The sequence below is a fragment of the Aspergillus multicolor genome, assembly GCF_047715735.1.
Source record: "Aspergillus multicolor strain CBS 133.54 unplaced genomic scaffold BDW74scaffold_4, whole genome shotgun sequence".
NCBI classification, from domain to species: domain Eukaryota; kingdom Fungi; phylum Ascomycota; class Eurotiomycetes; order Eurotiales; family Aspergillaceae; genus Aspergillus; species Aspergillus multicolor.
Genome location: NW_027395955.1, coordinates 1,403,029 through 1,429,726, shown reverse-complemented (window position 1 = coordinate 1,429,726; position 26,698 = coordinate 1,403,029). Strand labels below are relative to the sequence as shown.

At 53.5% G+C, this 26,698-nt stretch overlaps 11 protein-coding genes and 1 non-coding gene across 12 annotated transcripts; 7 read left to right on the top strand and 5 right to left on the bottom strand.

Moving 5' to 3' along the window:
* Positions 1–148: 148 nt before the first annotated feature.
* Positions 149–220, bottom strand: BDW74DRAFT_t64. Its single transcript has one exon. It is a non-coding gene; the product is annotated as a tRNA-Glu (tRNA).
* Positions 221–846: 626 nt separating this feature from the next.
* Positions 847–2,140, bottom strand: BDW74DRAFT_188542 (tyrosinase family protein; the record flags this gene model as incomplete). Its single annotated transcript, XM_073731751.1, has 4 exons — positions 847–1,381; positions 1,432–1,697; positions 1,742–1,904; positions 1,953–2,140. 4 exons carry the CDS (start codon positions 2,138–2,140, stop codon positions 847–849), a joined length of 1,152 nt encoding a protein of 383 aa, XP_073587365.1.
* Positions 2,141–4,389: 2,249 nt separating this feature from the next.
* BDW74DRAFT_166236 (uncharacterized protein) lies at positions 4,390–5,869 on the top strand (the record flags this gene model as incomplete). Its single annotated transcript, XM_073726523.1, has 6 exons — positions 4,390–4,602; positions 4,650–4,884; positions 4,931–5,083; positions 5,132–5,249; positions 5,296–5,391; positions 5,443–5,869. 6 exons carry the CDS (start codon positions 4,390–4,392, stop codon positions 5,867–5,869), a joined length of 1,242 nt encoding a protein of 413 aa, XP_073587364.1.
* Positions 5,870–8,778: 2,909 nt separating this feature from the next.
* On the top strand, positions 8,779–11,168 carry BDW74DRAFT_147715 (uncharacterized protein). Its single transcript, XM_073723586.1, has 2 exons — positions 8,779–10,090; positions 10,139–11,168. The coding sequence occupies exons 1-2, from the start codon at positions 9,495–9,497 to the stop codon at positions 11,124–11,126; spliced, it is 1,584 nt and encodes a 527-aa protein (XP_073587363.1). The 5' UTR covers positions 8,779–9,494; the 3' UTR covers positions 11,127–11,168.
* A 2,132-nt stretch (positions 11,169–13,300) lies between these two features.
* Positions 13,301–13,876, top strand: BDW74DRAFT_175319 (uncharacterized protein; the record flags this gene model as incomplete). The annotated part of the gene is made up of 1 exon (XM_073728300.1): positions 13,301–13,876. The coding sequence occupies one exon, from the start codon at positions 13,301–13,303 to the stop codon at positions 13,874–13,876; it is 576 nt and encodes a 191-aa protein (XP_073587362.1).
* Positions 13,877–13,991: 115 nt separating this feature from the next.
* BDW74DRAFT_102303 (DUF1479 domain-containing protein) lies at positions 13,992–15,871 on the bottom strand. Its single transcript, XM_073721527.1, has 3 exons — positions 15,283–15,871; positions 14,497–15,228; positions 13,992–14,438 (listed from the first exon to the last, which is right to left on the bottom strand). The coding sequence occupies exons 1-3, from the start codon at positions 15,743–15,745 to the stop codon at positions 14,107–14,109; spliced, it is 1,527 nt and encodes a 508-aa protein (XP_073587361.1). The 5' UTR covers positions 15,746–15,871; the 3' UTR covers positions 13,992–14,106.
* A 489-nt stretch (positions 15,872–16,360) lies between these two features.
* BDW74DRAFT_102301 (uncharacterized protein) lies at positions 16,361–16,917 on the top strand. Its single transcript, XM_073721526.1, has one exon. It carries the CDS (start codon positions 16,490–16,492, stop codon positions 16,796–16,798), a length of 309 nt encoding a protein of 102 aa, XP_073587360.1. The 5' UTR covers positions 16,361–16,489; the 3' UTR covers positions 16,799–16,917.
* Positions 16,918–18,730, bottom strand: BDW74DRAFT_102300 (arrestin C-terminal domain-containing protein). Its single transcript, XM_073721525.1, has 5 exons — positions 18,448–18,730; positions 18,243–18,392; positions 17,863–18,187; positions 17,379–17,804; positions 16,918–17,313 (listed from the first exon to the last, which is right to left on the bottom strand). The coding sequence occupies exons 1-5, from the start codon at positions 18,483–18,485 to the stop codon at positions 17,038–17,040; spliced, it is 1,215 nt and encodes a 404-aa protein (XP_073587359.1). The 5' UTR covers positions 18,486–18,730; the 3' UTR covers positions 16,918–17,037.
* On the top strand, positions 18,694–21,049 carry BDW74DRAFT_102307 (fungal specific transcription factor domain-containing protein). The gene is made up of 2 exons (XM_073721528.1): positions 18,694–20,141; positions 20,204–21,049. Exons 1-2 carry the CDS (start codon positions 18,977–18,979, stop codon positions 20,872–20,874), a joined length of 1,836 nt encoding a protein of 611 aa, XP_073587358.1. The 5' UTR covers positions 18,694–18,976; the 3' UTR covers positions 20,875–21,049.
* On the bottom strand, positions 21,050–22,419 carry BDW74DRAFT_102288 (alpha/beta fold hydrolase). Its single transcript, XM_073721524.1, has one exon. It carries the CDS (start codon positions 22,221–22,223, stop codon positions 21,225–21,227), a length of 999 nt encoding a protein of 332 aa, XP_073587357.1. The 5' UTR covers positions 22,224–22,419; the 3' UTR covers positions 21,050–21,224.
* Positions 22,420–22,434: 15 nt separating this feature from the next.
* BDW74DRAFT_102275 (putative pyridine nucleotide-disulfide oxidoreductase) lies at positions 22,435–24,340 on the top strand. Its single transcript, XM_073721523.1, has one exon. It carries the CDS (start codon positions 22,591–22,593, stop codon positions 24,175–24,177), a length of 1,587 nt encoding a protein of 528 aa, XP_073587356.1. The 5' UTR covers positions 22,435–22,590; the 3' UTR covers positions 24,178–24,340.
* BDW74DRAFT_188540 (Zn(II)2Cys6 transcription factor) lies at positions 24,339–26,596 on the top strand (the record flags this gene model as incomplete). The annotated part of the gene is made up of 4 exons (XM_073731750.1): positions 24,339–24,668; positions 24,735–25,094; positions 25,174–26,170; positions 26,219–26,596. Exons 1-4 carry the CDS (start codon positions 24,619–24,621, stop codon positions 26,594–26,596), a joined length of 1,785 nt encoding a protein of 594 aa, XP_073587355.1. The 5' UTR covers positions 24,339–24,618.
* Positions 26,597–26,698: the final 102 nt, after the last annotated feature.

The following is a 26,698-nucleotide window of genomic DNA, read 5'->3' as shown; positions in this document are numbered from 1 at the left end:
TTCCTTATGAAAACCTCGCCCAGCACGCATGAACAGCCTTCACAGCACTCATGTAACCATGCCACTGAGCTCCAACTATCCTCGACCCAGACCAAGTACAAAAAAGCCACGCCCCCTCCCGCTACACCACGCAAGAAGCAAAAAGCAATTCCGACACGGGGAATCGAACCCCGAGCTGGTGTGTGAGAGACACCGATGTTAACCATTACACCATATCGGATTGGTTGTTGAAGAGGGCCTTGTTTAAGGGGTTGATGGAGCAAAAAGTTGCAGAGATTTTCTGCGGTGGGCCGGGTATGCTACGTCACGTGATATGGTTTCAGGGCTGTCACGTAGCTAGCGTGCCGTGACACGTGATGTGCGGACCGACCGACCGTCGGACGGACAGAAAATGGTGATGCGGGAACAACTGACAATGCAGCGATTGCACGATGCTTGAGGGTTGGGATTTTCCGCAGCGAAGGAAAGAGGGTTGTTTACGATCCTAGATAATACATTGCCAGAGGGCTACTATGTACTCCGTGCCCTCGCCGAAAATGTGCGGACGCGGCGAGCGGGAACAAAGTCAGAAGTCCGATCACGGTGACTGTGCCGAGGCTTGCGAGAATAAGGGCACTTATGAAAAGGAGAGGGACTTGGGGGTTGATACTAAGGTCCTAGGGCTCATGGAGTCTGCTCATGGCTTGCCGAAAAATATGTCCAGCAGTGGCCAACATTATGTGTGAAGACGACAAAAAGACCATTGCTCAAGGTGGTGTAGTGAGTAGGACATGGACAAAAGGTCTAAACAGTGCCTGGAATTAAATATGTTACATGCGACCGTAAATATATACAAGACCCCCCAAACTAAAGGTAAATATAACAAAACGGCCCAGCAGTGGTATCCAGCAACTCGCGAATCGTCCGATCTTCAGCAAGAACATCGAAATACTGCACATCATCGAGCGTCGCATTCGCCGGGTTGTCAATGCCCAAGCCGGGCATGATAACCGGCCCGTCAACGACGAAAGTCCTCTCGCGAGGCGCCAGGTTCTGCCACGTCCAAAAGACACGGTCAATGGCCGAATGGTGCAGGTAAAAGACAGGGTCGCCGGGGGAGGCAAAGAAGTCGCCCGCTGGGTCGCCGGAGATTGTGTAGTGGCCGCCGCTGTGGACGCCCAGGTATCCGTTGGTGAAGTCGCCCTGCAGGCGGTCCTGGAAGTCGGCGACGGTGGAGCGGTTGAAGAGATCGAGGACGTTGTCGATTTTCGTGTAGGAGGCGGCCTCGACGTTGATGTCGCGGCGGAGGCAGCGGGGGTTGTAGTCGAGTCCTGTTCCGTTTTGGACGTCGAGGCCGGGGACGAGGAGGGTTACGGCCAGTGGACCGAGGTTTGCTGTGAAGCTGTGCTTGTTAGTACTTATTTTGTCTTGTTGTGGCTCCAGGAGACGTACTTCTTGAAGGGACCAGACATCACGCAGCCGCCGCCATTGCCGGGCTCAAGGACGATACCGGGGGCAGCGGTAGGCCCCTCATGAGGAATGTACGATCCATCACCGGACATGCTGTACTCGGAGCCGTCGAAAATGGGCGAGTTAAGGGGGTCGTCGGCGTACTTGGGCCACGACCAGTACGGCTGGTATCCCTTGTAGCCACATTCGTTGCGCAGGGCTTGCTCGTACGCCCAGGTAAAGTAGCGGTGCCATGTCAGGAAGTTACCCTAGTTTATTAGTATGGCTCCCATGGTCACAGAGCTTGACATACAGTAGTGTGAATGATCATGGTCTGATTGATGTGAACCGCAACGAAGTCATCGAATCGCGTGCGAGCTCCCGGGGCAAAAGAAGGGTCGATCTTGGACGGGGAGTCGATGAGGCATTGGACGGCGTCGATGTACTCTTTGCGCTCGCTCTTGCTCAGTGCACCCCTATGCCATGTTAGCAATGATAAAAACAACAAGAGCAAGGTAGCGCACCACTCGCGACGGATGGCCGCATTCTGAGGAGTGCAGGTACTGTTGAAGTACCGCGGTTTCGTATACTGGTACTCAATCTGGTTGAGCAGGGCCTTGCCCGCCAGGATATCCCACTCGTCGACATTGAAGGCCGAGGCGGAGGGGATTGCAGCAAGGGCTGCCACGGCGGCGGAGAGGGAGAAGCGCATGGCGAGGGTATGGAGAAGAGGGGGGAAGATGAAACAGAGAGTGCCTGGAGTAAAAAGAAAAGAAAGAAAGGATCGTCGTACCGACCGGGATTGTTCTTATACCCTGTGCAAGCTCCTTTTAGCAGGACGCTCTATAATTCTGTCGGACGTCGCCACGACGCCGTTGGGAGCTTGGTCTGCCATGCTAGCTGTGTAAGGCAGGAGGTAGACGATGTATCGAATGAAGGCAGCCTTCCATGCAGCGTGGATGGCGAAGATTTTGATAGCGTACGGGACGGCGCTGCCACTGACTCGGAGTGGAGATGGCGCAGTCAAGGTGCATGGTTATGCACGGAGTCGACGAACAAAATGTGAGTTGGAGAGGCTTAGAGGCATCGGCTCATTGAATCTCGCTAAAAAGCAATCTAACTTAGCGGCATTGGGGGCGTTGTTAGTCGCTGCCTTGTGGGCTTTGGCGTCTGGGGTACCCGAGGGCTTGAGCCTAAAACAACCAGGTTGAGGGTGGCTGGGCACATTTTAACGGTACTTTCTGAAGGCCTTTCTGAGACGCATCAAACATGAAAGTGAAAATATTCTTGAACGAAGATGTTCATGGGAACTGGGTGCATGCAGCATCTGGTGGGCGGGACCCGACTAGGGCTGGCCAAGGCCCGATGTCCAAGCTAGGGGGACGGACGGACAGGGTTCGTTTATGGGGTTAATCTCGATCGTAATTCTCATGGATGATTGAGGGATTAAGATCCTTGTTTCTAGACCATGGCTTCGGAGACCTCGGATTTGGAATTGCTAATAATATCAGCCAAACTGCTAGGCGTGGTAGCGGTGCTTAGCACGGCAGCTTGCGCTATATTTTGACCTCGACAAAGAGCGCACCTTCTTTGTTGCCAAATCAAGATGAGCTTCAGAAAGCGATATGATTCGATTGTCGATCGCCTCCAGGGTCAATCGGCTGGTGGACAGGTGGACAGGTGTATCGGGCGCATCGGCCCTTGAGGGGACTCCCAGCCCCCACCGGCCCTTTAGACACGGTGGAGCAGCGTTGAAAGAAGGTTCAACCGGTTCAGTTGCTGGGCCCGGCCGTGTTTCACTTTGGTGCCTGCCACGGGATAGTACCTGGTCTAAAGTACGAATCCATTGTCAAGTGCTCCTACTAAGACGGGCACAACTCCGGACTAGAGGCATGGAATTCAATAGGGTCGGACGATTAGGACTCGGGAGTATAGTGATAGGAGCAAGCTAAGCAATATACCATGAAGTAGGGAGGAATTAGGGGAAGACAATGCTGTTAACGGTCGGAACCAGCTCCTCCGGTCTGGGTTGCACCTTCCTTGAAAGGAACGGAGAGTATCCGGATCGGCATCACCTCGTCTCCCCTCCAACTCTCGATATCTCCAAATCTCGCAGATACCCGGCTCTGATCATGACCTGTGGTGTCCACTTGCACATCTCCACGTCCAAGCTCAACACTGACAGGGCCACAGTGGGCTGTCGTTTTTACTCCTTGGTCTCTAACTCTTTGTTCCTGCGAGCTGCCCCTGCCTCGACTGTCTGGATGATGACAATTAATGGCCTTGGCCTCCGCCATAATCCTGCACCAAGTCTTCAGCTGACGGCGCGACAGGCACGGAACCCGGTTTTGGGCTCTTGGTCGTCCCTCGTGCCTCCCGCGTGGCTTTATGCAACCTAACGGCTGGGAATGCACCCAAGTACAGACTACAGAGTACCTTGACCGGCTTCAGTCCCAAAGAGTACGCCTTGCCGGCCTTTCGTTTCACTTCTCAATAGTTCAATGGCCAGATGCACATTCCATGCAAGGGCCATATTCTGGAATCTGGAATTTCCGGAGTCATCCCTTGATCCAGCCACGAGCGAGCTCCCAGCCGCGTCTTTGTCCTGCCCAAACTCAACCCCCCCTGCACGTAAGCACTTTCCCCCATGTGTGCTGGCTGCCATGTGGAATAATCCTTCTTTCATTGCCCGCAAATGACAGCTCTCGATCCAGCGCACACTGCAAATGAACTTTGCCACAGCTTGCCTGTACTCCCTGCTGGAACAGCCTGACTCGCTGTTTATCATATCTTTGGCCGATACCTTTGATCGTCGAAGACTCCTCCTCTTTCGTCACAATCGTCATTTCACACATAATGTGGGTGTGAACGGGATAGAAAAGGATCTGTCACGGCCCCGATATGCCCCCCTCTCCGATCTTGCTGCCTTTCCCTTCTGGTGGTCGTCAGACCTACATCGACATGACGATCAGCAATTTACCAGCGCTGGTAGCGCGACAGTATTCCGGCACTGACAGATCTACGGTCGACTTCTCCACGAACAGCCCTCGGATCCTTGCCATCGTCGGCACATTGACCGCTCTCGCGGCCCTCCTTGTCCTACTGCGATGCTACGTTCGACTCTTCGTTCTGCGGCGATTTTACATCGAGGATGGGATTATGGTGGCTTCAATGGTATGCTTGTACTCTGCAGACAATGACCCCTTCTGACGTTGAGTTAGGTCTGCTCGTTCGGGGTTCTCGCATGCTTTGTGGGTGAGAGCCACCATGGGCTGGGTCAATTCTACGCAGCCATCTTTGCCAACGGCGACTTTGGAGAGCTGAGCAAGTGGTTCTGGGGACATGCGATCATCATCGTCCTGGGGATCAGTCTTGTCAAGATTTCCATTGGTTTCTTCCTACTCCGATTTACAACCCAGAAGAAGTTCTTGAAGCAATTTATTATCGGATCGCTCGGTTTGTTATTGAATCCCTGGTCGCCACCTGGGCTAACATCGTCTAGTATTTCTTGCTCTCTTTACAATTGCCTGCATGTTGACCCTGATCCTGCAATGCATTCCTCCAGAGGCTGCCTGGGACTCAGAAGTGGCACAGAAAGAAGGCACCAAGTGCTACTCACCAGCGACTTATCTCAAGATTGGCAAATTCAACAGCTGTATGTCAATAAATGAGCCATGAACGAGATAGAATCTGACCACCATAGCAATTAATATCGTCACCGATTTCCTCTACGCAACTCTACCGGTCTTCATGTTCCACGATATCCAGGTCAACCGACGGACGAGGGCATCGCTTATGTGTATTCTGAGTCTCGGATACTTGTACGTCTCACCCAATATTATCTCAACCCTAAACTAACGAGACCAGTGCCTGCGCCGCTGCCATCGTAAAGGCCGTGCTTCAAAGTCGAATTTATCAAGAAAAAGAGGCGTACCGCGACGCAAACTACCATATATGGAACTCGTCAGCTTCCCTCCATTATCCATCCTTCAAGCAGCACTAACAGCTCCGCAGCGTCGAACTAAACGTCGGCATCATCGCTGCTTGCTTCCCGACCATAAAACCCCTAGCAAAGAGCCTGATCGGCAGCACAAAGGGCCTGACCGGGTACGCATCACGTACGCGGAAACGCACAGGGACCGGGAACGCCTACTACGGACCCAACAGCCATGCTTTGGGATCAATAAATCGAAGCCGGATGGACCCCGAGGAACAGAAATACCACGTCCAAATTCACGCGAACTACCCGTCACTCTCTGGGTCGGATGGCGGAAGCGAAGAGAACCTTGCCACGAGCAAGCGAAAATCGTCGATCAATACGAGAATTATGCAAACAACGGAGGTGATTGTACATACTGAGGACGGCAATGCTAGCGATCATGACCATGAGCGCGGGTCATCCTCGATCGGGCCGCGGAGGACGATCGAGGATCGCATATAATATGATGCCCTGGCCCTCAAGCTGTTCTATGGAGTTACTTAGTTGTTAAATGCCCTTTCTTTTGTATCTTATTTCTTTTGTTCGCTATACCCAGGTGCTTGAAATCTTCTTACATCGTGACATCTCCATAGGCAAAGGCAGACCCTCAAAATCCACTCCGTAGGAGACCTTACCTTACCCTCCTAGAATCCCTACAGGTACGGTCTTCTTCACCAGCGCTGGGCTATTCTAGGCCCTGATACTACCTAATATACCTAGCCTGGTCGCTAACATCGGGGACCCAGCGGACACGGCAGAGGCCCCATAGTGGCGTTCGCGTTGTATTTCCTGGTTACGGTATAGTCCGCCGTCCGGACTAGACCCTAGCCGAAGCACCCTAGCCCCAGCGCGAGTGACAGCGGGATCTAGAACGACGGAGTCCATCCGTACACGATACGAGTTTAATCTATATTGGGTCCATTCCACAATGGCCCTTGTCCTCCGCATTGTCCGGGTCTTGGCTAATCTATATCGATCCGCCATCGGCCGAGTGTCTCTAGTGGCAAGTGCTAGGCTTCGTAGTCTCTGAGCGATGTCGGCGCGGTCGCAGACTCGCACTAGGCAGGCAAAGAGAATGTCGTATTCGTTCTCTATGCATTTGGTAAATAATGCGCAAGGCTTTTGCGGCCGCGATCGAGCCGAGGTTCAGCTGTCATTCATGCCGGCAGTTAGTGTGTTTCGGGACGATGACAGCTGGATAGGAAGTGGAGCGGAGATATCGGCGTTTGCGACCAGGAGGGGTAGCTGAACGACCTGCTTCATTGGGGAATGATCATCTCTTAGATATGCTGGCTGACAGTGTTCGAAAAGGACGGTGTACTCCGTATGCCGGATATCCATTCGTGACTGCGCGAGATAGAGATAGACAATGCTAAGCAGTATCGGACCGGAGGAAAATCGCGGGGATATACTCCGTACCGCTCTAACAAGCTCCATGACATGCTCCAATCGTGAGGCGATTGTCTGGAGGGTGTGATAAACTTCTCGTCCAATCCGCTCTTTTTCCGTCGACTTAGTTTCGTTCTCTATGATGCGCGGTTGCAAAGGCGTTTCCGTAACGGTGGACAAGAATGAACTAGTTAGCGCAGCCCGGTCTAGCATTTGGGCCATCATCATTAGCACTCTGAGAAAAATATCAAGGATTTCCTTCGAGGCTGAGATACCTCTTTACGTACCGGTGCGGAGCTGGGATTTGCGGCTCAGCCGCAGCTGCAGCTGCCATGACTCAAGGCACTGAGTAGATCCCTGAGTAGCAAGATCGCAGTCGGAGCAGAGTACAAAGCTTGGGAATTCAAGTATCGAGTGCGCAACGTGAAACCCCGGTCAAACCTCGCTATAGATATGTTTCAACGGCGTCGGTACCTCTGGAGCTCAGACTGGTGCACTCAACCATGATAGATAGATAACGAGTGGTGAGGATCTGCCCACTTCATTGCAACGGTCGCATTGCGATGCGGAGTACCTTCAACTCTGGTCCTATCGTTCACTGAGTCGTTTAGGAATGAGGCTGGGTGGGACGCATTGCTGAGAGCATGGAGGTCTTGAAACCGCTTGGATAGACCCCTGCTTGAGCCCGTTCCGGGAGCAGAGGTTGAGGGCGTGAAGAAACTCGGTCTTGGTGAGAGAGGTCTCGAAGAAGAAAATCAGCAATTGAGCAAAGGCGAGGGGTAACCTCGATGACAAATCCAAAATGCCCCTTGCCTGGCTGCAGGTCGCTCCTCCAGGAGTCTGATGCCTGCGAGTCAGGCGAACAGTGCCCTTGTTCTTCAGGAAGTGAGGATTGCGAGTAGGCAATCCGGAATGAAAAGCCGGCTGACTCGTTGCTTGCAAGAGCCACCAGTGAGCCAGTCTTTGAGGCGATGAGCGATATACTTGCGATGAAAATGGTGTCACTCAAGGTGTATCGAGAAGAGTGTCCAAGTATAGAGTGCTGTACCACGAGTGCTCAGTCCGAAACGCTGGGATGTGTGACGGTCGCTGCTCAAGCTGATGCCTGCCTATGTGTTCCTTCGTTCCTTCCTTCTGTGTTTAGTGTGTCGTTCCTTCCTGTTTTGTTGGGGAGGAACGGTGGCCTTGGCGCTCCCTCCCCCAAATCTGGACTTGCTTCTGCTCTCAACTCTGCCATCAATTTCATCCCCTCGCATCATCGTTTTCGTCGAGGCCGCATAAACTCCACTCTCACTGCTCCTCTAATGTCTGAGCACGTACTGCGCGATATGTCCTGCGCTACTCCCCAGACCCAACGAGACGGTTTGCCTCCGTAAGCTGACTCGAGTCTCGAGGCTTGCGTAACCGCCAAACACCAACAGCAGCCAGTGGCTGTGAACCCTGCCCACTCGAGCTGAACCGAGATGCGCCGACCACGTTTTCCCGCGAATGGCAGATCTGTGATTGCCATCTTATCACCTGGCGATACCTTCAAAGTCGAGGATGCTCCGCTCGCCCGCCGGTTGTTTGTCTGCCTCGATCGGCGGGCCACTTCGAGCGATGGACACAATTGGCTGGCGGAATAGGTAGATTTGGATCCGTGAGATCAGATTATCTCATGTGCAACTATATTCCAAGTTGTATTGGCTGTTCGCACGGTGCTCGCTAAGTTCCCCCAACGAGGGCCGCTTGCGCCTCCCGCTGTCTGATGCACGGGTGAAGAAACCGTTGCACCCAGATCTCAACTCGCAGCAGTCTACAGACCAGACTCGAATGGAACCGCCTCTGCATGTATCAGGAGAACCCTTTCGCGCCCTCGCACCCTTGGCCGGTGACTGACGAATGGTCTGGATAATATGTTATCACTCTAAGTAGCCCAGAATGGCACAATGTGATATGCGCGGCGTTAGCCTGGTGACAACGCCCAAGCCCGCTCTATCACATAGCATGCAGCGAGCCGCAACAGCATGTCTGCTTTAGCAAGCCACGTCAGTCTGCCCCTGTGCCGGAGCGCATTCCTTCCTCGAGTCATTGCTGAGGCCGTTTACGGGCTTTGATAAGTGCTTGGAACTGAGACAGTCCTAGGACAGCCACGGTTGCGTAACACGGCCCCTTGCTCCAGTCGGCCCTTGCTGCGAGGGGACCGATTTTGTGCCCGCGACGCAGGAGGCGCCCTGCCCAAGCAGTCCAGCATTCGAGTCATGACCTGACACCCCAAAAACTGGCATTTCCCTCGACCTTGTTGGATTATCCTGCTTACGGATTGGTTCAAGTTCTGGTCGATCTTGGCCGCGCTCGTGAACCGCCTCGTCACGTATGAATATGGATCGGATGGTGGCAGAGCCGGCCTATGAGACGCCGCATGAGGGTATACAAGCACGACCAGGGACGGTTTTCCCGCAGCGAACTCTCAGGGGCTGCGATCCATCTGCGGGTTTAGCCAGTCGATGGCCTGCGGGATCCCAGCTGACGCTGACCAAGCTGCGCCGTGGAAGTGCGGCATCAGGCGACCAGCTCCCAGCGACGACGCAGGGCTACGCAGAGGGCAATTCAATTAAATACCTGGCCCGTTCGAACGTGGTCGATTGTAGTTCGCAGTTTCTGTAGCATAGACGTTTCTTTTACGCTGCATCCGAGATCGAAGCCCCCTGTATCAACCATGAACCGAGTACAAGACAAGGTCACAGCAATACCCAGATACAATGAGGCGATCGAGCATGTCCGGAACGTCGAATATCCGACTTTGAAGGACGTCATCTACCTAGACCACGCGGGGTCAACGGTGTATGCGCGCTCTCTGATCCGGTCCTACGCATTGGACCTCCAGACCAGCCTGTATGGCAACCCTCATTCGGACAACACTCCATCCAGAGTTTCCGGTGCCAGAGTCGACGCCATTCGAGTACAACTGCTTCACTTCTTCGGCGCAGACCCTAAGAACTTTGAGCTCGTCTTCACAGCTAATGCCACTGCGTCGATCAAGTTGGTGGGCGAGTGCATGGCCCACTATTCTCGCTCCCGTCAGGCATCTCCCTTCAGCAAACGACGGGGCTTCAACTATGTTTACCACCAGGACTCCCATACAAGTCTCGTGGGGTTGCGTGAGATAGCCACCGGTCAAAGCCTGTGTCTGCGAGGCGATCGAGCCGCTGAAGAATGGATTGGTCGGGGAAAGGGTTTCTGCAAGAAAGATGTAACCTTGTTCGCATATCCCGGGCAGAGCAACATGACCGGTCGACGGATGCCTCGTTCATGGTACGTCGCCCTTTTCCAATTTCTCTATTACCTCATTGACAATCCCAGGCCGGCTCGAATACGCCGAAACCATCGCAGTACATACGTTCTATGGGATGCCGCAGCATATGCCTCCACCTCTCCTCTAAACCTTTCTGACGCTGACTCCGCGCCTGACTTTACGGCACTCTCTCTATACAAGATCTTCGGTTATCCTGACGTTGGGTGTCTGATTGTCCGCAAGGCTGCGGCTGCAGTCCTCCAACAACGTCGGTATTTTGGCGGTGGAACTGTCGATATGGTCGTCAACTCTTCGTCCTCTACTCTAGCTCCCTGGCATGCCCTGAAGTCAGAGTCGTTGCACGACGTCCTCGAAGATGGTACCCTCAACTTCCACTCCATTGCTGCTATCCCCCACGCAATTGAGGCTCATCGACAGTTGTTCGGCACAATGGCCAACGTCTCTTCACACTGTGCCTACCTAGCAGCACATCTATATAGACAGCTGATATCGCTTCGACACTCGAACAACGCTCCCGTCTGCAAGATCTATACCGGCTCACAGAATCCCGGCTTCGGAGATCCTTCCCTTCAAGGTCCGACTGTCGCTCTTTCTGTCCTCGATCCATCAGGGACCATCCATGGCTACGCAGACGTTGAACGACATGCAGACAAAGACAAAATTTACCTCCGCAGCGGAAGCGTATGCAACCCTGGCGGTATGACATACCTCGGCTGGACCAACATGGACGACATGAAGATTGCCTGGGACGCTGGTCACCGTTGTTCTCATCCTATCCAAGAGGTCCATGGCCAGGCCACCGGGATTGTACGCGTAAGCCTTGGGGCAATGAGCACGGTGACTGATGTTGAGGGCTTTGTCGAGTGGTTGGCGAAGAACTATGTCGACCACCATATTGGATTCCAGTATTCACTAAAGCTAGGGGAGTCTGAGTGCTCCTTTGACATGGTCAAGGAGAAGGTTGTTGAGCCGGAGGGCAGTCGGCTGAGGAAGGTTGCCAGCCGTGTTCGGATGATGCTTTGTCGGGGCTATTGAGTACAGTATTGTAAAGAATGCTTTGTTGTGCGGTGTATATACTCGAATCTATAGAATCTTGTCTTTTAAGTTAGCTGTATCACCGGCGTCATGTTGTCGCTCATACCTCAGCTCTAACATTTGTGCAGAACTCATTGCATGCTTTGGCTCCACTTTGGTCTTCCCCCACCAGCTCTATGCATGGGCCATTCCATTCTCGCATGGATCACTGCACGCATATCCGGGATACCTGATTGTCAAGTCACAGGATAGAGTTTTCCAACGAACAATCCCCACCAACAACCGATGGAGGAAGCAAAGCCGGCATGAACGCCAGTCGAATTGGCAACGTGCGACCCACGTTCATGATCCCTGCGTGAATTAAGACCCGGACTGGGCTGGACTGGACTGGGAATGGTGGCAAGGATCAGACTGGTCACATGGGTTTGAAGCCCTACCCTCCAACAAGACGCGCTGGAGCACCTAGGTCAGTGTCAGGTTGAGCTTGGAAAAAGCCTTATACAGCATATCAGCACCAGTGCCTGTTACTAGACCGCTACGGTGCTATCCCAGTATAGCCACTTCCGGCGCTTCCAGTCGCTCGACTCCCGGACGAGCGGAGCAGGTAGGCCAGTTTGCAATAGGAGTATATGCGGGTGCATCGCGTACAGTGCAGGCCCAGGGTCTGGAGTGCAGGGTTCGGGGTTCAGGGAAGATGCGTCGCGAATTGAACAGGTCTTTAACCCTGCTTGCTCGGTCATGTTCTAAATAGACCCCGGCCACTTTCCTACCCTTGCCCTGTTTCCAGGGTTGTAATCGTACCCTGGCCAGCCGTTAGTGCGATCAGCCAGCCAGTCAGGATCTAGGACTACCCAACGGTTCAGCTCTTTCCCCTTGTCTCCACTAACCGCATATCATGGGGTCCGATGGAAGTGAGATTAGAAGATACGCCAGTCGGTAAGCGAAGGCGCCATGGCAACTGGGGTGGGTGATGGGGGGGGGGGGGGGGGGGTCGGCTTCCCCTTCGGACACGCATGACAGCACAGGGCGTCTCGAGCTCCCGTCCGGGGTATGGATTGTTTGCTTGGAAGAGTCCTTGATCCTAGGGAGGGATATGGGAAATGCCTAGGGTCATTCGGTCTAGCATCCCGTGGATAAATCACTCACGCTCACCAAGACTGTAGGAATGCGAGATAGATGCCTGCCAGTCAGTCTGTGACTACAATTCAAGACGCCACGCATTAGGGATGACTGTATGCGCGATCCCACGACATCGTTGCAGTCGGGTGCACTCTCAAGACTCGCTTGATTCTACACCCATATTTCCTTTTGCCATTTCAGCCAAGGCGCTCAACTACCTATATTGTTGGCTTTCTCTGTATTCTGATAGACTGCATACTTTCTAGTTACGGCTTCGCTGCCCCTTGTCTTTTCTCACTTGGTTGAAACAAACAATCTCAGAGTACAGAAACATCTGCATCCCGATTCATGTGCCCAGAGCGCTTCTCCCTCCCACCCCATGCCCTAACTCTGCCCAGTCCAGTCTATACCGTTTGGACTATACAGAAGTGTTTGCCCCCGTAGTGACAAATGTCTTTCAGCTACAGCGCAGAACTGCGAAGGGCTGCGCTCGTAGATTCCGCAATGTAGAGAAAGACATAAGAAAAAGATGCAGACGCGAGCCATATACTTTACGGAGTTAATGAGCACCGTTACGAATCCATTCAAGCGGTCAAAGTACCTCTCCTCACCTAAATCTACGATATCGTGATCTGATGAGGATTGCTGCGTTGTTGGCCTTGAATGCTGTAGCCTGTTCACTAGAGTAAGGTTGTCACTAGCCCTGGGATTGATGTTGAGGTGGTATACCTATATCCAGCGAATCCACGCAACAAGGTACAAAGCCAGCATTGTAGGATTGGGGCTATGAAAGAAACCCATAATATGCATTCGCGCAGGGCAGGTTCATGTCCTTCCTGTCTCTTTGTATGATTGTTCGGTGCAGGCCGCGGTCTTTGTCCATACCCTCCCTTTGTCACTACAACCCCTTTGTCAACAATCTCTATATATCAAGCGCCAGTATCATAGATTCGCAGGTCATATCATCGATTGTTCTGCACCCCCCCAAGGACGATACAGCATACCCTACTAACCCAGAGAATCCCCAAACTAACCCTACCTCAGCAACCGCCAAAATGCCCAAACCGATCCCCCCACCAATCCCAAAAAGACCCTGTACAATCTACGAAACCATGTGCCCTCACTGCAAACACGCCTTCTACATACTGCGCGAACTCGCAGTCGAGGGCGAAGACCTAGAATGGGACCCAAACACCAGTACGACGCCCGTGATCTTCACATTCGAGATGACACTAGACCTGGGGCTCGACGCTCGGAAGGTATACGTCGAGCACGGGGAGAGCGCGGTGAACACCATGCGGGCCAAGATGCTGGAGACGTACAAGAAGGTCGTCGCCATCCACGGCTCGTTCAGCTCGCGAACGGTGCGGGGGGAGACGCACGTGCGGCAGAGCTATCTGTTTGATTTCCCGTGGAAAGTGAACGGTACGAAGGCGTGGCAGACGTTTCTCGCGAAGCATGTGCATGTTGAGGTTTATGAGAAGGAGGATACGTTTCGGCCGAAGGCGATGGTTAGTCCGGAGCCGGCGATGTGGGATGTCGTTATGCCGACGGAACAAGAGGAAAAGCATCTTTGTTGGTGGCGGTTGAAGTGGTTTCTTGAGAGGGAGGGGATTGGGGCGTTTATCTGAGGAAAGTGGTAAGTGGCGAGGTGAGGTGAGTTTTGTTTTGTTTTGTTGTTTCCAAGGACAGGGTAGGGTGAGTTGAATTGAAGTGAATCGAATTGGGAAGTTTGTTTCTGTTATCTGCGTAGTGTATTCCACTGCATCGCGACGCTTGCCCTAGTAGTTAGGTAGGTAGTTGTGAGTAAATCCATGGCCAGGCGTGACCATCCGAAATTGCGTGCGATCCAATTCCGGCCTCACAAACCTAGGATCGTGTTTGCCCTCTTCAACACAGCGCGCTGACCCTGCGTTAGACCGGCTTCCTGAGCGTTCCACCTGGAAAGACCGATGGACCGCAGGCCTTCCTCGTTGACAAAGTCACTGTGCCGGATCTCCGCTTCCGTTGCACGGCCAATGTGTTGGCTCTCGCCCTTGCCGCTGGGGAAGTCAGGAGGGGGCACGCCATTGACGAAGTCTTCCCGCTGGCGCCGGACATACTCGGCGTTCGCTTCCGTGAGAGGGCACGAGGGAATGTACATGACGCTGGAGTCGCCGAGGCCGTTGTGGATCTTGTCGACGGAGTGGATGGCTGGAGGTGTGTGAGTTGATTACCAGTTGATAAGACGAGAAGGGCGGGGCGGACTCACTGTCACAGTGCCACGCGACGTAATCGCCAGGAGCAACCTTGGGCATGGGGACCATGGTCTTGTTAAGCTCAAGGTGCGGGTGTAGAGCGTCTGTCAGCTCTTGTGCGTAGCCCGGGGTGGCGCCGTGCAGGTTGCTCGTGGTCTGCGGCTCGAGGCGCCAACTGGTGGGGTCTAGGTAGGTGTCCAGGGCCAGGCGGGAGGGGTCCTTGGGGAGTGCGGAGACTGGCTCGAAGAAGGGTCGCAGCAGGTAGTAAGCTGTGGCTATCGAGAGCAGGGGGTTGACGAGCAGGGTGCCCTCGCGAGGGCCGGTGTGCGACATGCTCAGCCAGGCCTGGAACATCCGGAACATGGAGCAGGCGCCAGCGCCGTTGTAGTTATCCGACACGGTAGGCACGCGGCAGCCAGCCTCCCATGGGTCGTATTCCTGCCAACGGCCCTCCCAGATCCGCTGGTAGACCTTGCCTCGGCCATATCCGTTGTCTTCCCAACGTTCAACACCACCTCCGTCGACGTGTGGACCCAGGGCAAACCCAGCATCCCCGGGCTGGCGGATGCGTTGACGGTCGGCATAGGAAACGGGGTGGATGGAAGAGATCAGGGCGCGCTCGTCATTTGAGTGCCAGAAACTCATGAGAAAGCGTTGGGTCTGGAGCATGTTGGGGTGGAGGCGGGCGCGCATCTGAGGCTTGGACCAGTAGAGTTCGAAAACCTGAGGGTCATGCGGAGGGAATGCTATTCCAATCAGTCAGCATCGCAGAACAGCCTGATTCCTTACGGTCAACAGACCTCGTGTCTGGGGATTGGCGCGAACATAAGCCTCGACCTCTTCCTTGTAGCCACGGGCCTCGTGTTCTGGGATGACGCCGCGGACAACAGCGACACCACGCTTGCGCAGCTCGCTCTGGAATTTTGCTGGGGCTTGACCGATGTCTTTGAAGTCGATGCTTGGAATGACATCGGAGCCATGCTGGGCGATGGTGGCAACCTCGTCGCGCAACCGAGTCAACAACCGTTCCCAGCTCTTGCTCACTGCGTCTTCATTCCCGGCAATCAGACGTCTTTTTTGATCGGCGAAGCGCTGGGGAAGGGTTTCCTTTGCGGCGCCCGAGAGTGAGACAAAGACTGAGGAGATATCGCCCTCTTTGCGAGGGGTTCGGGTTGCAGCGGTGACCAGCAGTCGCCGGCCGACAGCGGCTCTGGGGAGGTTCTTCAAGGCAGGTCGAACGGAGGGCAAAGATGGGACGTGCATTGTGAGGAGTGAGTCAGAGTGGCTGTAATCCGTGAGGAGCAGTCGAGGAGTGGCAGGGAAGGCAAGGTAGACGTATAAATACCTAGGGCTGGCGTCCCAATGTAGAAGGCCACCCGCTGCCGCCAGCGGCGCCCGAGGCGGATCGGCTGCCCTTTTCCGTAATGTGCCGCCCGCCCGTGTCGATATTTATCACCATGGCCTTTGCAGGCGCAAAAATCTTCTCGATCATTACGACCATCGTCATACAATCATCATGCAACCTTTAGTCCCGGGTCCTGTTCCATGCGAGCGGCATGTGTTTGCCGAAATCTTGCTCGACTTCGACCGCACCATCCTTGATTCTACAGAAGGCAAGGATAAATCCTCCCCTCTCGGACACGGCATGAATCTGACAGATTATACCAGCCATCGTCAAGAACTGGAAAAAGTGTGTCGCGCCCCGGAACTTGATCTGATTCCTGCTGAGCACAGCCAGTGTCGCGGCTGAGTTGAACACCGACTATCGCGACATGCTCCGCGCTTCGCACGGGCGACGAGCCACGAGCATTCCTCTGACATGACCAGATGTGAGCGCCATGGAAGCAAGGATCCCGTATCTCTGCTCCAACCCAGGCGGTTAAAATCCCCGGCTCATGCCACCTTCTCGAAGCTTTGGACAGACACAAGGTCCCTATGCGATCGTGACCTCCGGCAGCCGGGGCCTTGCTGACGGTCTAGCTGAACGTCCTGCAGCTGCCGCAATCGATGCCGGCCACCACAGCAGAAGATATCCGTGCCGGGAAGCACGATCCGGAGGGTTACTGCAAGGCCAAGGAGAGCTTTCCTACTGATAGGGCTACTGGTGCAGAGGTTTGGGTGGTCGAAGATGCGCCCGCTGGGATATTGGCCGGCAAGGCGGCTCGGTGCAAGGTTCTTGCAGTGGCGACGACACATTCAGTCCCAGAGCTAAAATCTTCGGGTGCAGACTGGGTGGTTCGAGACTTGCGCTCTGTAAGGTTGGAGCTGACAGGTACTTCGTCGGACGTGGTTTTGGTACTCAGTGGCCTCTTATAGCGTTATCTGGATATCGTAAAACTAGTCAATTAAATGATACAGACTCTGCCGGCGAAGCTGAATGCTCCACTAATAACCTCATTGCAGATTATTCTCAACATGGCATAAAGAAAGAGTGACACACATATTTATGCCGGTAGCTCTCGACGGCGCGGATTCCATCTGCTAGCATTTGTATTACGTGCAGTAGTTGCCAAACGCGGCAACAAACATTGAACCAAATACCCGATTCAATATGCTCAGAAGTATGCTGGGGGTAAAGCGCTATCCGTCACAAGCCGGCTTTCCGCAATCGATGTGTAGCTGGGTGTGCGGCAGAGAATTGTACCATCCTCCCACAAGGTCGAGGATGAGCGTGTAAGCGGCCCCGCGCTGCTGTCATCCGCAATGACAGGGTCCTCCTCATGCTCTCCATACGAAGGTGGGATAATATTTCGTGCATATAGAGAGAAGTTCCTCAACTGGGCATTGTCGGCCACGTGCATGTAGATGACAAGGGGCAAAGAGGCACGAATCTACCAAAAGAAAACGCAGCAGGTGAGCGGTTGTCATGCCAGCATCGTAATCCTGACAGACTTACCATTGAGATGTGCCCGTCCAGGTTGATCAGCCTAATGGTAAAGACTGCCCTGTGTCTGATGTCGAAATACGAAGTGCGCACGTCTTGTGCGCAATGCGTGAGTGAAGCCGGCAAAGACACTAACAGTGAGATCCCGAGAGCGCTGCCTTCATCAATAGTAGAGGAATCCATGTCTTTTGCCGATGTAAACAATCGTGCAGACACCACTCGTTCCTGCTCAGTGCGATTCTGGCACCCCGTGTAGTATGGCGTACTAGGAGCGAAGCCGTGAGTCTCAATCACCTTGACTTCGATGCTTTCGATTTGCAGCCCCTCTGTCAGTGGAAGGATATGTAGGTATGGACGAATGTCGGATCCAAAAGGAACCAACGCGTCGGCTAGGCTCAGGGAGTATTGCACCTTACCCGGCCATTCATTGTCTAGAGTCTAGCAGAGAGTCAGTACCAGCTGTTGAGTCTTAGATACAGAACAGGAAATGGCATACCGCCTGTGGCATGGTGTACTGAATACTTCTCCGCGAAAGAGTCGAATAGATCTTGATGTTATGGTCGCAGGTCAGGTCACTTGCTAGCCTTCGTCCCACATGCCCAACCAGGGAATACGAAACCTGGTATCCTTCAACGCCATCAACTGTCTCTGGAACGCAATACAGACTATCCAGAATGATATCCAATGGAATATCATGCCGTCCTGGTGCATAGACTCGACCCTTCAGAATGGGGAATTGAATTAGGGGCCAGCTTCGGTAGAAGACGGTTGACTCGACGTGCTCCTTCGATAACACCCCTGGGGCCACTGGGTCGATCCAGCTTGGTGACAGATTACAAGTCAGCATTATCTTATTGGTCAAGATTGGAGCTATACCGTCGCCTTTTAACGCCCTCGAGCGTGACTCTGATAGAACTAATTCTGGTAGGCCGGGCGAAGCTCATGACGAGCACCCCCACGATGCGAGGTTTCTCGTCGTCATTACGGTCGCTATCTAGTTGTAGAAATAGCCGATCACTTCCTGGACTAGAAATCAGACGGTAAGTGGCCATCCAGACATCTGTTCGACGAGTATACGTACCTGAACTCGAAATGGAGGTTGCAGCCGGGGATGGCCATTTGAAGTGCAACTGCTGAAAAGTGTTTCTGCCTACAAACCAAAAGAAGCCACGGCAACAGATCGTTCCTTTAGGAGTTAAGTAGGCATATATAAATTCCCTGGGTAGACTAGATCTAGGCGCTGCATGGGTCGGAAGAATCTTATTTGAGCGGCCGATCCGACGACCATGAAGATTCGCCGGTGTCGAGCTCGAATGCCCGTTTCCTACTCGCGTAGGGCGTATCTTCGCCGGGGGTATTAAGAAACGACCCAATCCAGGATTCTGCCCTCACCGGGCACCTGACAGACTGGCAGGGTAGCTCAGGTGCCTGGTCTAGGTGGAGCCCAAGGGGGCCAGGCTGGGTGGCGGGCGGAGTACCGTTTTAGGCAATCGGGCCGCCATTCAGTGTTCTCGTGCCTTTGCCGCTCGCTCGCCTGTCGCCTTTCAACAAGCTCTTCCGCCCGCTCTTGCCGCGATTTCGGATGCTTCTATCCTGTCTCCCTTGTCCAGATGGAACTCACTTGGATGCTCAACTCCCCACAGGCGCCAGGTCGCAAGCGGGCGTACAGGGCCTGCGCCTGGTGTCAGCGCAGGAAGAAACGCTGCCAGCACTCAAATGACCAAAGCTTGCCCGTACGGACATATCAGAGACGGCCAGGTGGCCGCCCAACTGCCGTTCCTCCCAGCACGGGTGTGTTCGGTCGCTTTGTGGGTGAAATGAATCCGGAAGCCGTGATTCGGGATCGACTGCATCGGGGTTCCGACACCGGTTTGTGGCACGAGCGAGTCGGGCTATGGATTCCCTTCTCGGCTGACGAGTCTAGACAAGGATCCTCACGAGAAAGACCGCTAGCTGGCAACGGTTTGGCGCCCGAGGAACAAGCGGCGAGTGACATCCAGACATCGCAGAAGATTGAGGAATCAATTCGGCGTCGTTTCCAATCAGTCCAAAAAGCATGCATGCCTCTACCTCCAGAAACACGCGCATCGTTATTCGCGATATACTTCACTCAGGTGAACCACATCTTACCCATTGTTGAGGGTGAGAGCAACGTGGTATCTCCTCTTCTAGAGCGAGCCATCTGTTTGGTAGCAGCCAAAACACCGGCTGCTGCCGCCCATTTGTACCTATCTGTAAACGGCCCTTTGGTTTCGCCGCGGGTTTTCTGCTCAGAAATTTACAGAGGGCTCCATGATGCGCTGACTGAGGGACTGGAACCAGACCGTACGACCCGCATCAGAGTGCTGGCACTCATGTCGTTGCATGTCGAAGACTCGGATGGTTCGGAAACAGCGTCGATGCACCTTGCGCAAGCCGTCAATCAGGCACAGACCGTGGGCATGCATCTTCGACAATCCGGCAACGAGGAGCCAGCTTATAGCAAGTTGTTCTGGTGCTTGTGGAGTTTAGACAAACTCCTTGCATCGATGTTTGGTCGGCCTTGCCATCTACGTGACGATGACATCAGCCTGAAAAGACCTCTTTCAGTATTACCGTCTCATCGAGGGCCACGGACTCCGTTTGACATCTGGTTGATGATCTCTGCGCTTTTGTCCGACGCCATCCACTTTTACCGACCAGATACCAACTCCGCCCATGCATTGGGAAAGGAGTTCCCTACGTTTCAGGAACTGGTCGGGCCGGAAACTGAGGATTCTGATTTCGCTACACTTTGTATGTGTACTTCTCTTCCAATTGCACACTTGGTTTTGCACTGACAACTTCGTTTCCCCCAGCCGTCCTAGAGCTTTACCACCACGCGGTGGGAATTGTCTTCCACCGCTTGGCGGAATCTCCACGCTTAGAGTCGAATAACCTGGCACATATTCAACGTGGCTTTGCCGCCATTCGGATCCAGTCCATCGTTGCGACGGAGTGTCAGCAGGCCCTTCCGCCTCTACCTGTCATTCCGTATGCGATCTCGCTAGCTGTTAGCGTCTTATACCAGCAGTATCGATCGAGCAAACTTATTACCCAACAAGCACGATTTGCAGCGGACCTTGAAGTTTGCTGCAACTTGCTCGAAGAGCAGCGCATATGGTGGTACTCCGCAGAGGTAATGGCCCGGCTTAGCAACAAAGCACTGCAGCAGATTCGGGAAAGTAACCTTATTATTGACCCGGCTAAAAGACGACTAGCACCACAACATACATCCTGGGTATTGCCGCAGGGATTTCAAGGTTCCAAGCTCCCGGAGACTGTCAAATCCACACACCCCGTCAGTTGTGCGGTGTCGGCAGGGGGTCCGCAGTCGGTTGAAGCACAGAGGGAGCCAGGGCTGCAGTGCGCGGCTGCAGTAGAACATTATAACGCTGGAGAGATGGAGGACTGGGGGGTTGACAACATGGCAGATCTAGACACGGTCTTTGACGAATTCTTAGATTTGTCGCTACCGATGAATTTCTAGACTCGGTGACTCGGTCAAGGTTGACAAGCTGCTGCCAAAAAATGCCAGATCGTGGTATCTTGCACGAAAATCTGCTTCGACAAAGAGATAAGAACTGTTCTTTGGCTTGGTTTCTCCTCCTTGTCGGAGCTTTGCCTGAGGGTGTGACGCTAGGACAGTTGCTGAGGGCGACAAGGTTAGACGTCGGGGATTCCGCCGGTACAGTTTTAGGGCCTCGGTACCTTGAAGGCCTATAATTGCACTACAGCGGTCGGGTATTAGGGCACTTGAAAAGGAGCTGGGAGGACTGGAATGGTACAAGATAGGGGATATGGACACGATACCGCATCCGTAGAAATGAATTGCGCTGGTCAAGATGCGGCTAGATGCCCTTGCACCACTTGCTCTGGAACGAGTTGTGGCAGAATCTCCGCGATATCCCATGACTTGCCACCATAAAGTTGTTTCTCCTCCAAGTTCGTGGAAGATGCAGTTCGGTAATCGTTCGGCCATATAGCGGCCATCTCAATCGGAGACTGGGCGTCTTTCTTGCCATGCCAGATTCGGACGCCATCGTATGTGATGTCCTCGAACCGGAACACCCAGTCGTGCGTCAAGAGGACTGCCTCATGTACAGTCGCAGCACCTCCCTGTGCAAATGCTTGAAATACCATTCTCAACATCATTTCGCGCCGCTCCTCTGTCAACATTGTACTGTCTTCCGCGCTCTCTTGCCTCTCAAGCCAGTCGTCCAGCCATTGGGTTGCCGGCCTTGTGCTCACGGCCCATCGAGAAGCACTTACAGCAGCGTCCAAAATTGCTTTAAGCACTGTCGGGGTATGGGTCGCCGCGAGCGATGTCAGTTTCCTCCCTGTCGAGACGTACTGCCTCCCTGCTTCCCAAGGGCCAGCTCCCGCTAAGATACCCACAGCCGACAGTCTTTCATGTTGTAGCAAGTGAGCACAGGCAAGTGCGTATGGTCCGCCGCCGGAGCTCCCGAGAACAGCAAATTTGGATATGTCCAGATGGTCTACCAGCTGCTGGATATTAGCTGGATAGTCAAGTATCCGACGTTTTGGCTGGAATGTGGATAGACCGTAACCCGGTCGGTCCGGCGCGACGACGCCGAGATTCCGTTGCCGTGCTAGATAGTCGAATGCAAACCCCTCGAGGCGTGATGATGGGAAACCATGGGAATAAAGCAGTGGAAAGCCTTTAGAGTTCCCATACTCCGCGTATCCGATATGGCGACCGTCACGGAGGGAGAGGGTTTGGCTGTTCCGCGGTGCTGTCGCGTATGTCCGAAGCGCTGTGCCCAGGTTGTTTTTGCGAGTTAATGAAACACCGGGTATCCTAGACCATATTCCCATCTTAGAAGCAAATACCGTCAGTAGATGGCACCCGAAAAAATCCCAAAAAAGGCGAGGCGGCCTGAGAAGAATTTAAATCGTCTCGTGCTGACATTTGGGGTGAAGGATCACGAGTCTTCGGCGCGCCATCCAACCGAGTCGAGCATCGCCGAGCACAGCGCTAAAGGGCGATGCAGATGCGCAAGCTTTGGCCGTGTGTTGTTTGCAAACATTTCCGTATAGAACGGCTCCACTGTTTATGGTTTTCTCTGCCCGGTAAGTCCGGAAGTGATGAGGTCATAATGTGGTGGAAACCTCAACTACAACTCGAGGTTCGACTTCCTTGGGGGGAACGAAACGATAGAAACGGTTCATATGTTTTTCCAATATGAGATATTCGTGCAGGACTATTCCTGGTCTTCCTCGGTTTTCTCCACGGCAGAGATGGCGCGGAGTAGGGACATTCGCGACGGATATTCTAGAAAGGCCCCGCGATAATAAAGAGCGCGTTGTCATTTTAGGCTCAGGATGGGGAGGGTATACGGTCTCTCGCAAGCTCTCGCCAAGGCGATTCTTGCCGGTCGTGATCTCGCCGCGGTCCTACTTTGTCTTCACTCCGCTCTTGACGGACACAGCCGGCGGTGACTTGGATTTCTCGCACATCGTCGAGCCAGTCCGGGACCCGAAGATTCCTCTGGGCTTTATCCAGGCGGCAGCGCGTGGTATAGACTTGGATCGCAAGGTGGTGCTGTGTGAACCGACTATCGTCAAGAGCGGTGTCACACTAACCCATACAGAGGAGGACGAAGGCGGCTCTGGCGTAACGGATAAGTGGGAGAGTAGCGAAACATTCGAGATACCGTACGACAAGCTGGTTATTTCCGTCGGGGCTATCAGCAGGACATTCAAGACGCCTGGTGTAAAGGACAATGCCATCTTTTTCCGAGATATTGGCGATTCGCGCCGCGTCCGCCGTCGGGTTCGTGAATGCTTCGAGCTGGCGATCTTACCGACAACCAGCGAGGAAATGCGAAAGCACCTATTGCATTTTGCCATCGTGGGCGCGGGTCCTACTGGTACAGAGCTGGCAGCAGCGTTGCGGGACTTTATTGCAACAGACCTCATTACATTGTACCCAGCCTTGGACGGTTTGGTGCAAATTTCGCTGTACGATGTGGCGCCAAAGGTTCTCTCCATGTTCGACGAGTCGCTATCCCGATATGCCCAAGAGACAATGAAGAAGGAGGGCATTGATGTCCGGACCTCTCATCATATTGAAGACCTCCGCTGGGGATGTCCTGGCGCAGAGCCGCCGTATGAGAAGGACCCTCGTAGTTGTTTGACCTTGAAAACAAAAGAGGAAGGGGAGGTCGGCGTCGGTATGTGTGTCTGGGTAACGGGAAATGCCATGAACGAGCTCATCAGCCATTCTCTTCGTGACGTTGAGGTATTTCCGGCGAATTCAGCGATCATGAAAGACGAAACGCGGGCACAAGACGCGTCTCAGCGCTCCTGGGCGTACAAAAAGGCGCCGCGGACAGGAGCACTTCTAGTAGATGGCCACCTACGCGTCCAGTTGGAAGATGAGGCTGGAAACACGGCGGTTCTTCAAGATGTCTTCGCCCTCGGTGACAACGCGATGCTTGAGCACGCTTCACCCCCAGCAACCGCGCAAGTGACGTCTCAAGAAGCCAAGTGGTTATCAGCGCGGATTAACCATGGCGATCTGGAAAAGTCGCCACCATTTTCGTTCCGTAACATGGGCACCCTCGCGTACATTGGGAACGAGAAGGCACTGATGCAACTGCCAAACGAGGAGGGCGGATACCTTCCGCACAAGCTGACGGGGAGGATGGCCTGGTTGGTATGGAACTCGGCGTATTTGACCATGACCATCAGCTGGCGTAATAAGCTGCGCGTTGCATTTCGATGGATGTTGAATCGGATGTTTGGACGCGATATTTCGCGATATTAGCGCGTCTAGTTGCTTTTGCTACGTGTGGCATGATTGTGGTAAGAGGTTCGCTCTGGGAGTGGAGAGAAATATATTTATCTTAGTGGGAGTCCACAAGTAACCGACGCATGATCGCAACATCCGCAAATCGCTTTAGCAATTACAAGTGCTAGTTCATATCACTAGTACTAGCTCTACTACTAATAAGGAAATAGTCAATTGCATTTGTTTAAGCTTCGGCGGCCTTCACTGCCTGTCGAGCACACTTATGCAGTTTTATGTTTGTAATTAGTCACCATCGCGCATAGGAGCAATTATGCGGGATGAGATTCAGCCTCCGAGTCCCCCGCTTCTTCCTCCGCGTCGTGTCCTCCACACTCCACTAGCCTTGTCTAAGGTACCGGACGATCACATCCTGATGTATCGAAAGACTTTCTGCGTCATCAGGACGCTTTCCATGTCATGTCGAGTGACCTGAGGAGGCCGAGAGCAGGGGCCTGTGTCACTTGCCGGTAAGTGCTCCTGAACCGGTTACGAGCCACGAGAACAGACACTGATTGTCCGCTGGACCGTGATAGATCCCGCAAGCGTCGCTGCATCCCGAACTCGAACGGAGATGGCTGCCAACTATGCCATGAGTTAGCAAAACCCTGCAGCCTCAGTATCGCGTTTCGCCCTCAGAGAATAAACAATGGCGGAGAATACCAGCCGACCGGTGGAAACGAGCTTTCGAGCTTGCCCTTGGACCTGCCATCGAACGTCCCGTCGACCGTGCCTGAACCCGCCCTCGGAGGACTGGCGTCGCGAGAACTATGCGCCGAGCTCGTCCAGCTGTACTTTCGCTTTATCCATGACATCGCTCATACCATCTTCCACGAACCGACCTTCCTGCGACGCCTATACGATGGCACAGCGCCCACGATACAAGTATATGCGATGTGTGGATTGGCTGCTAGGTACATCCACACTTGTGCACGGCATCGAATATCAGACACCATAATAACATCCTCCGTCCAGATTTTCTAGCAATCCGGCCTTTAATAGCACCGCTCCTTGCGATCGCGGAAACGTCTTTGTCACGGAAGCGGTTCGTCTCTGCCAACAGTACATGATTTCGCCGAGTCTGGAAACGGCTCAAGCATTTCTCCTCATTGGGTACTATTTCAGCGGGGAAGGCAACGTGGATGGCAAGCACATATATGTTGGACTGGCTCGGCTGCACGCTGAGAGGTTGTCATTCAATGGCCACTCCAATGATGTTTACCAGGAGGAGTATCGACGCACTTGGCTCTCAATCCACATCACAAGCCATTGGTCGGCGTGGGACATGGCTATGGATCCCCTAAGCCCTCCCGACGAACTGGAATTTATACCAAAGATCGATGATGCAACGTTCCGAACTGCCAACATCGAGCTAGTCGATGTCAACCATGTCCGGCAGGAATCTCGCTGTGATATGTGGGCTCAAATGGCGCGCACACTCGGGATATTCGCCAAGGTCAATAACACGTTGCGAAGACTGAGCCGCAGTATGATCTCATTTGATGACTATTGTTTACAAGCAGCCGAGCTGGAAGCTTTACTGGACCGGTGGGCGGAGAATCTGCCGCCCAAGTTGACCTGGAACTTTGACAATCTCATGTCACTGGCAGGAAGACGGCTCGGCCAAATCTATCTCGCGATGCACATCGGCTTCTTCCACTTCAAGCAGATGCTCTTTTTTCCGTTCCTTAATGCAAAAGCCGCTCAGACTTCTAGACTCAACGGAGCGCTGAAGTGCAAGGACAGCGCATCGATAGTCTCGTCTATCCTGCAGTACTCGAAGAACATCAGGGACTGTGAGCTAGACAACTTTATTTACGGACACATCGGAGTCGTCAGCTCGTGCGTTCATCTGCATACTCTGTTGTTCAGCGATGATTTTCGCGAGCTTGCAATTACACGACAACGCCTAGTAACCAACTTCCAGTATTTGATGGCACTCAAGTCGTATTGGCCGATCGTCGAACACATTGTAAGTCTGGGAATCATGGTCCAGGAATCACTCGTTAATAAACTCTAGGCTATCCAGTTACGAACGTTCCAAAATTCCTGTAGGGACTCAATGGCGGATCCATTTGTCCTAGATAACTGGATGGTACGCTTTCTCATGGAGCACTCTTCGCTGCTGTCAGAGAGGCAGCTCGCTCAAACTGCGGACCCTGAAGCACCCGTGGCGACATGTTCCAGAACAGTTTCCGGCACTGCTACTCCTGCTATGATGCCTACCATTGAGTTCCTCACTACATATACGGATGGAGACAGCAGCTCAGAAGAACTTAGCCAGTGGAGCGATCTGTCTCAACTCCTACATGACCAGGGAATTACTGGGGAAGCGCTAGTCGACAGCGCCCTTAGCTGGCTATTGGATGATCGAGGAACCCAGATGACTCCTTCGTGACACTTTTCCTGCCTTATTTACAGCATCGCTCGATTCTCGGGCTCTGACTGCACTGACCCCGATAACATCTTGTATGATGCATCCCTGTGCTTGCTCGGACAT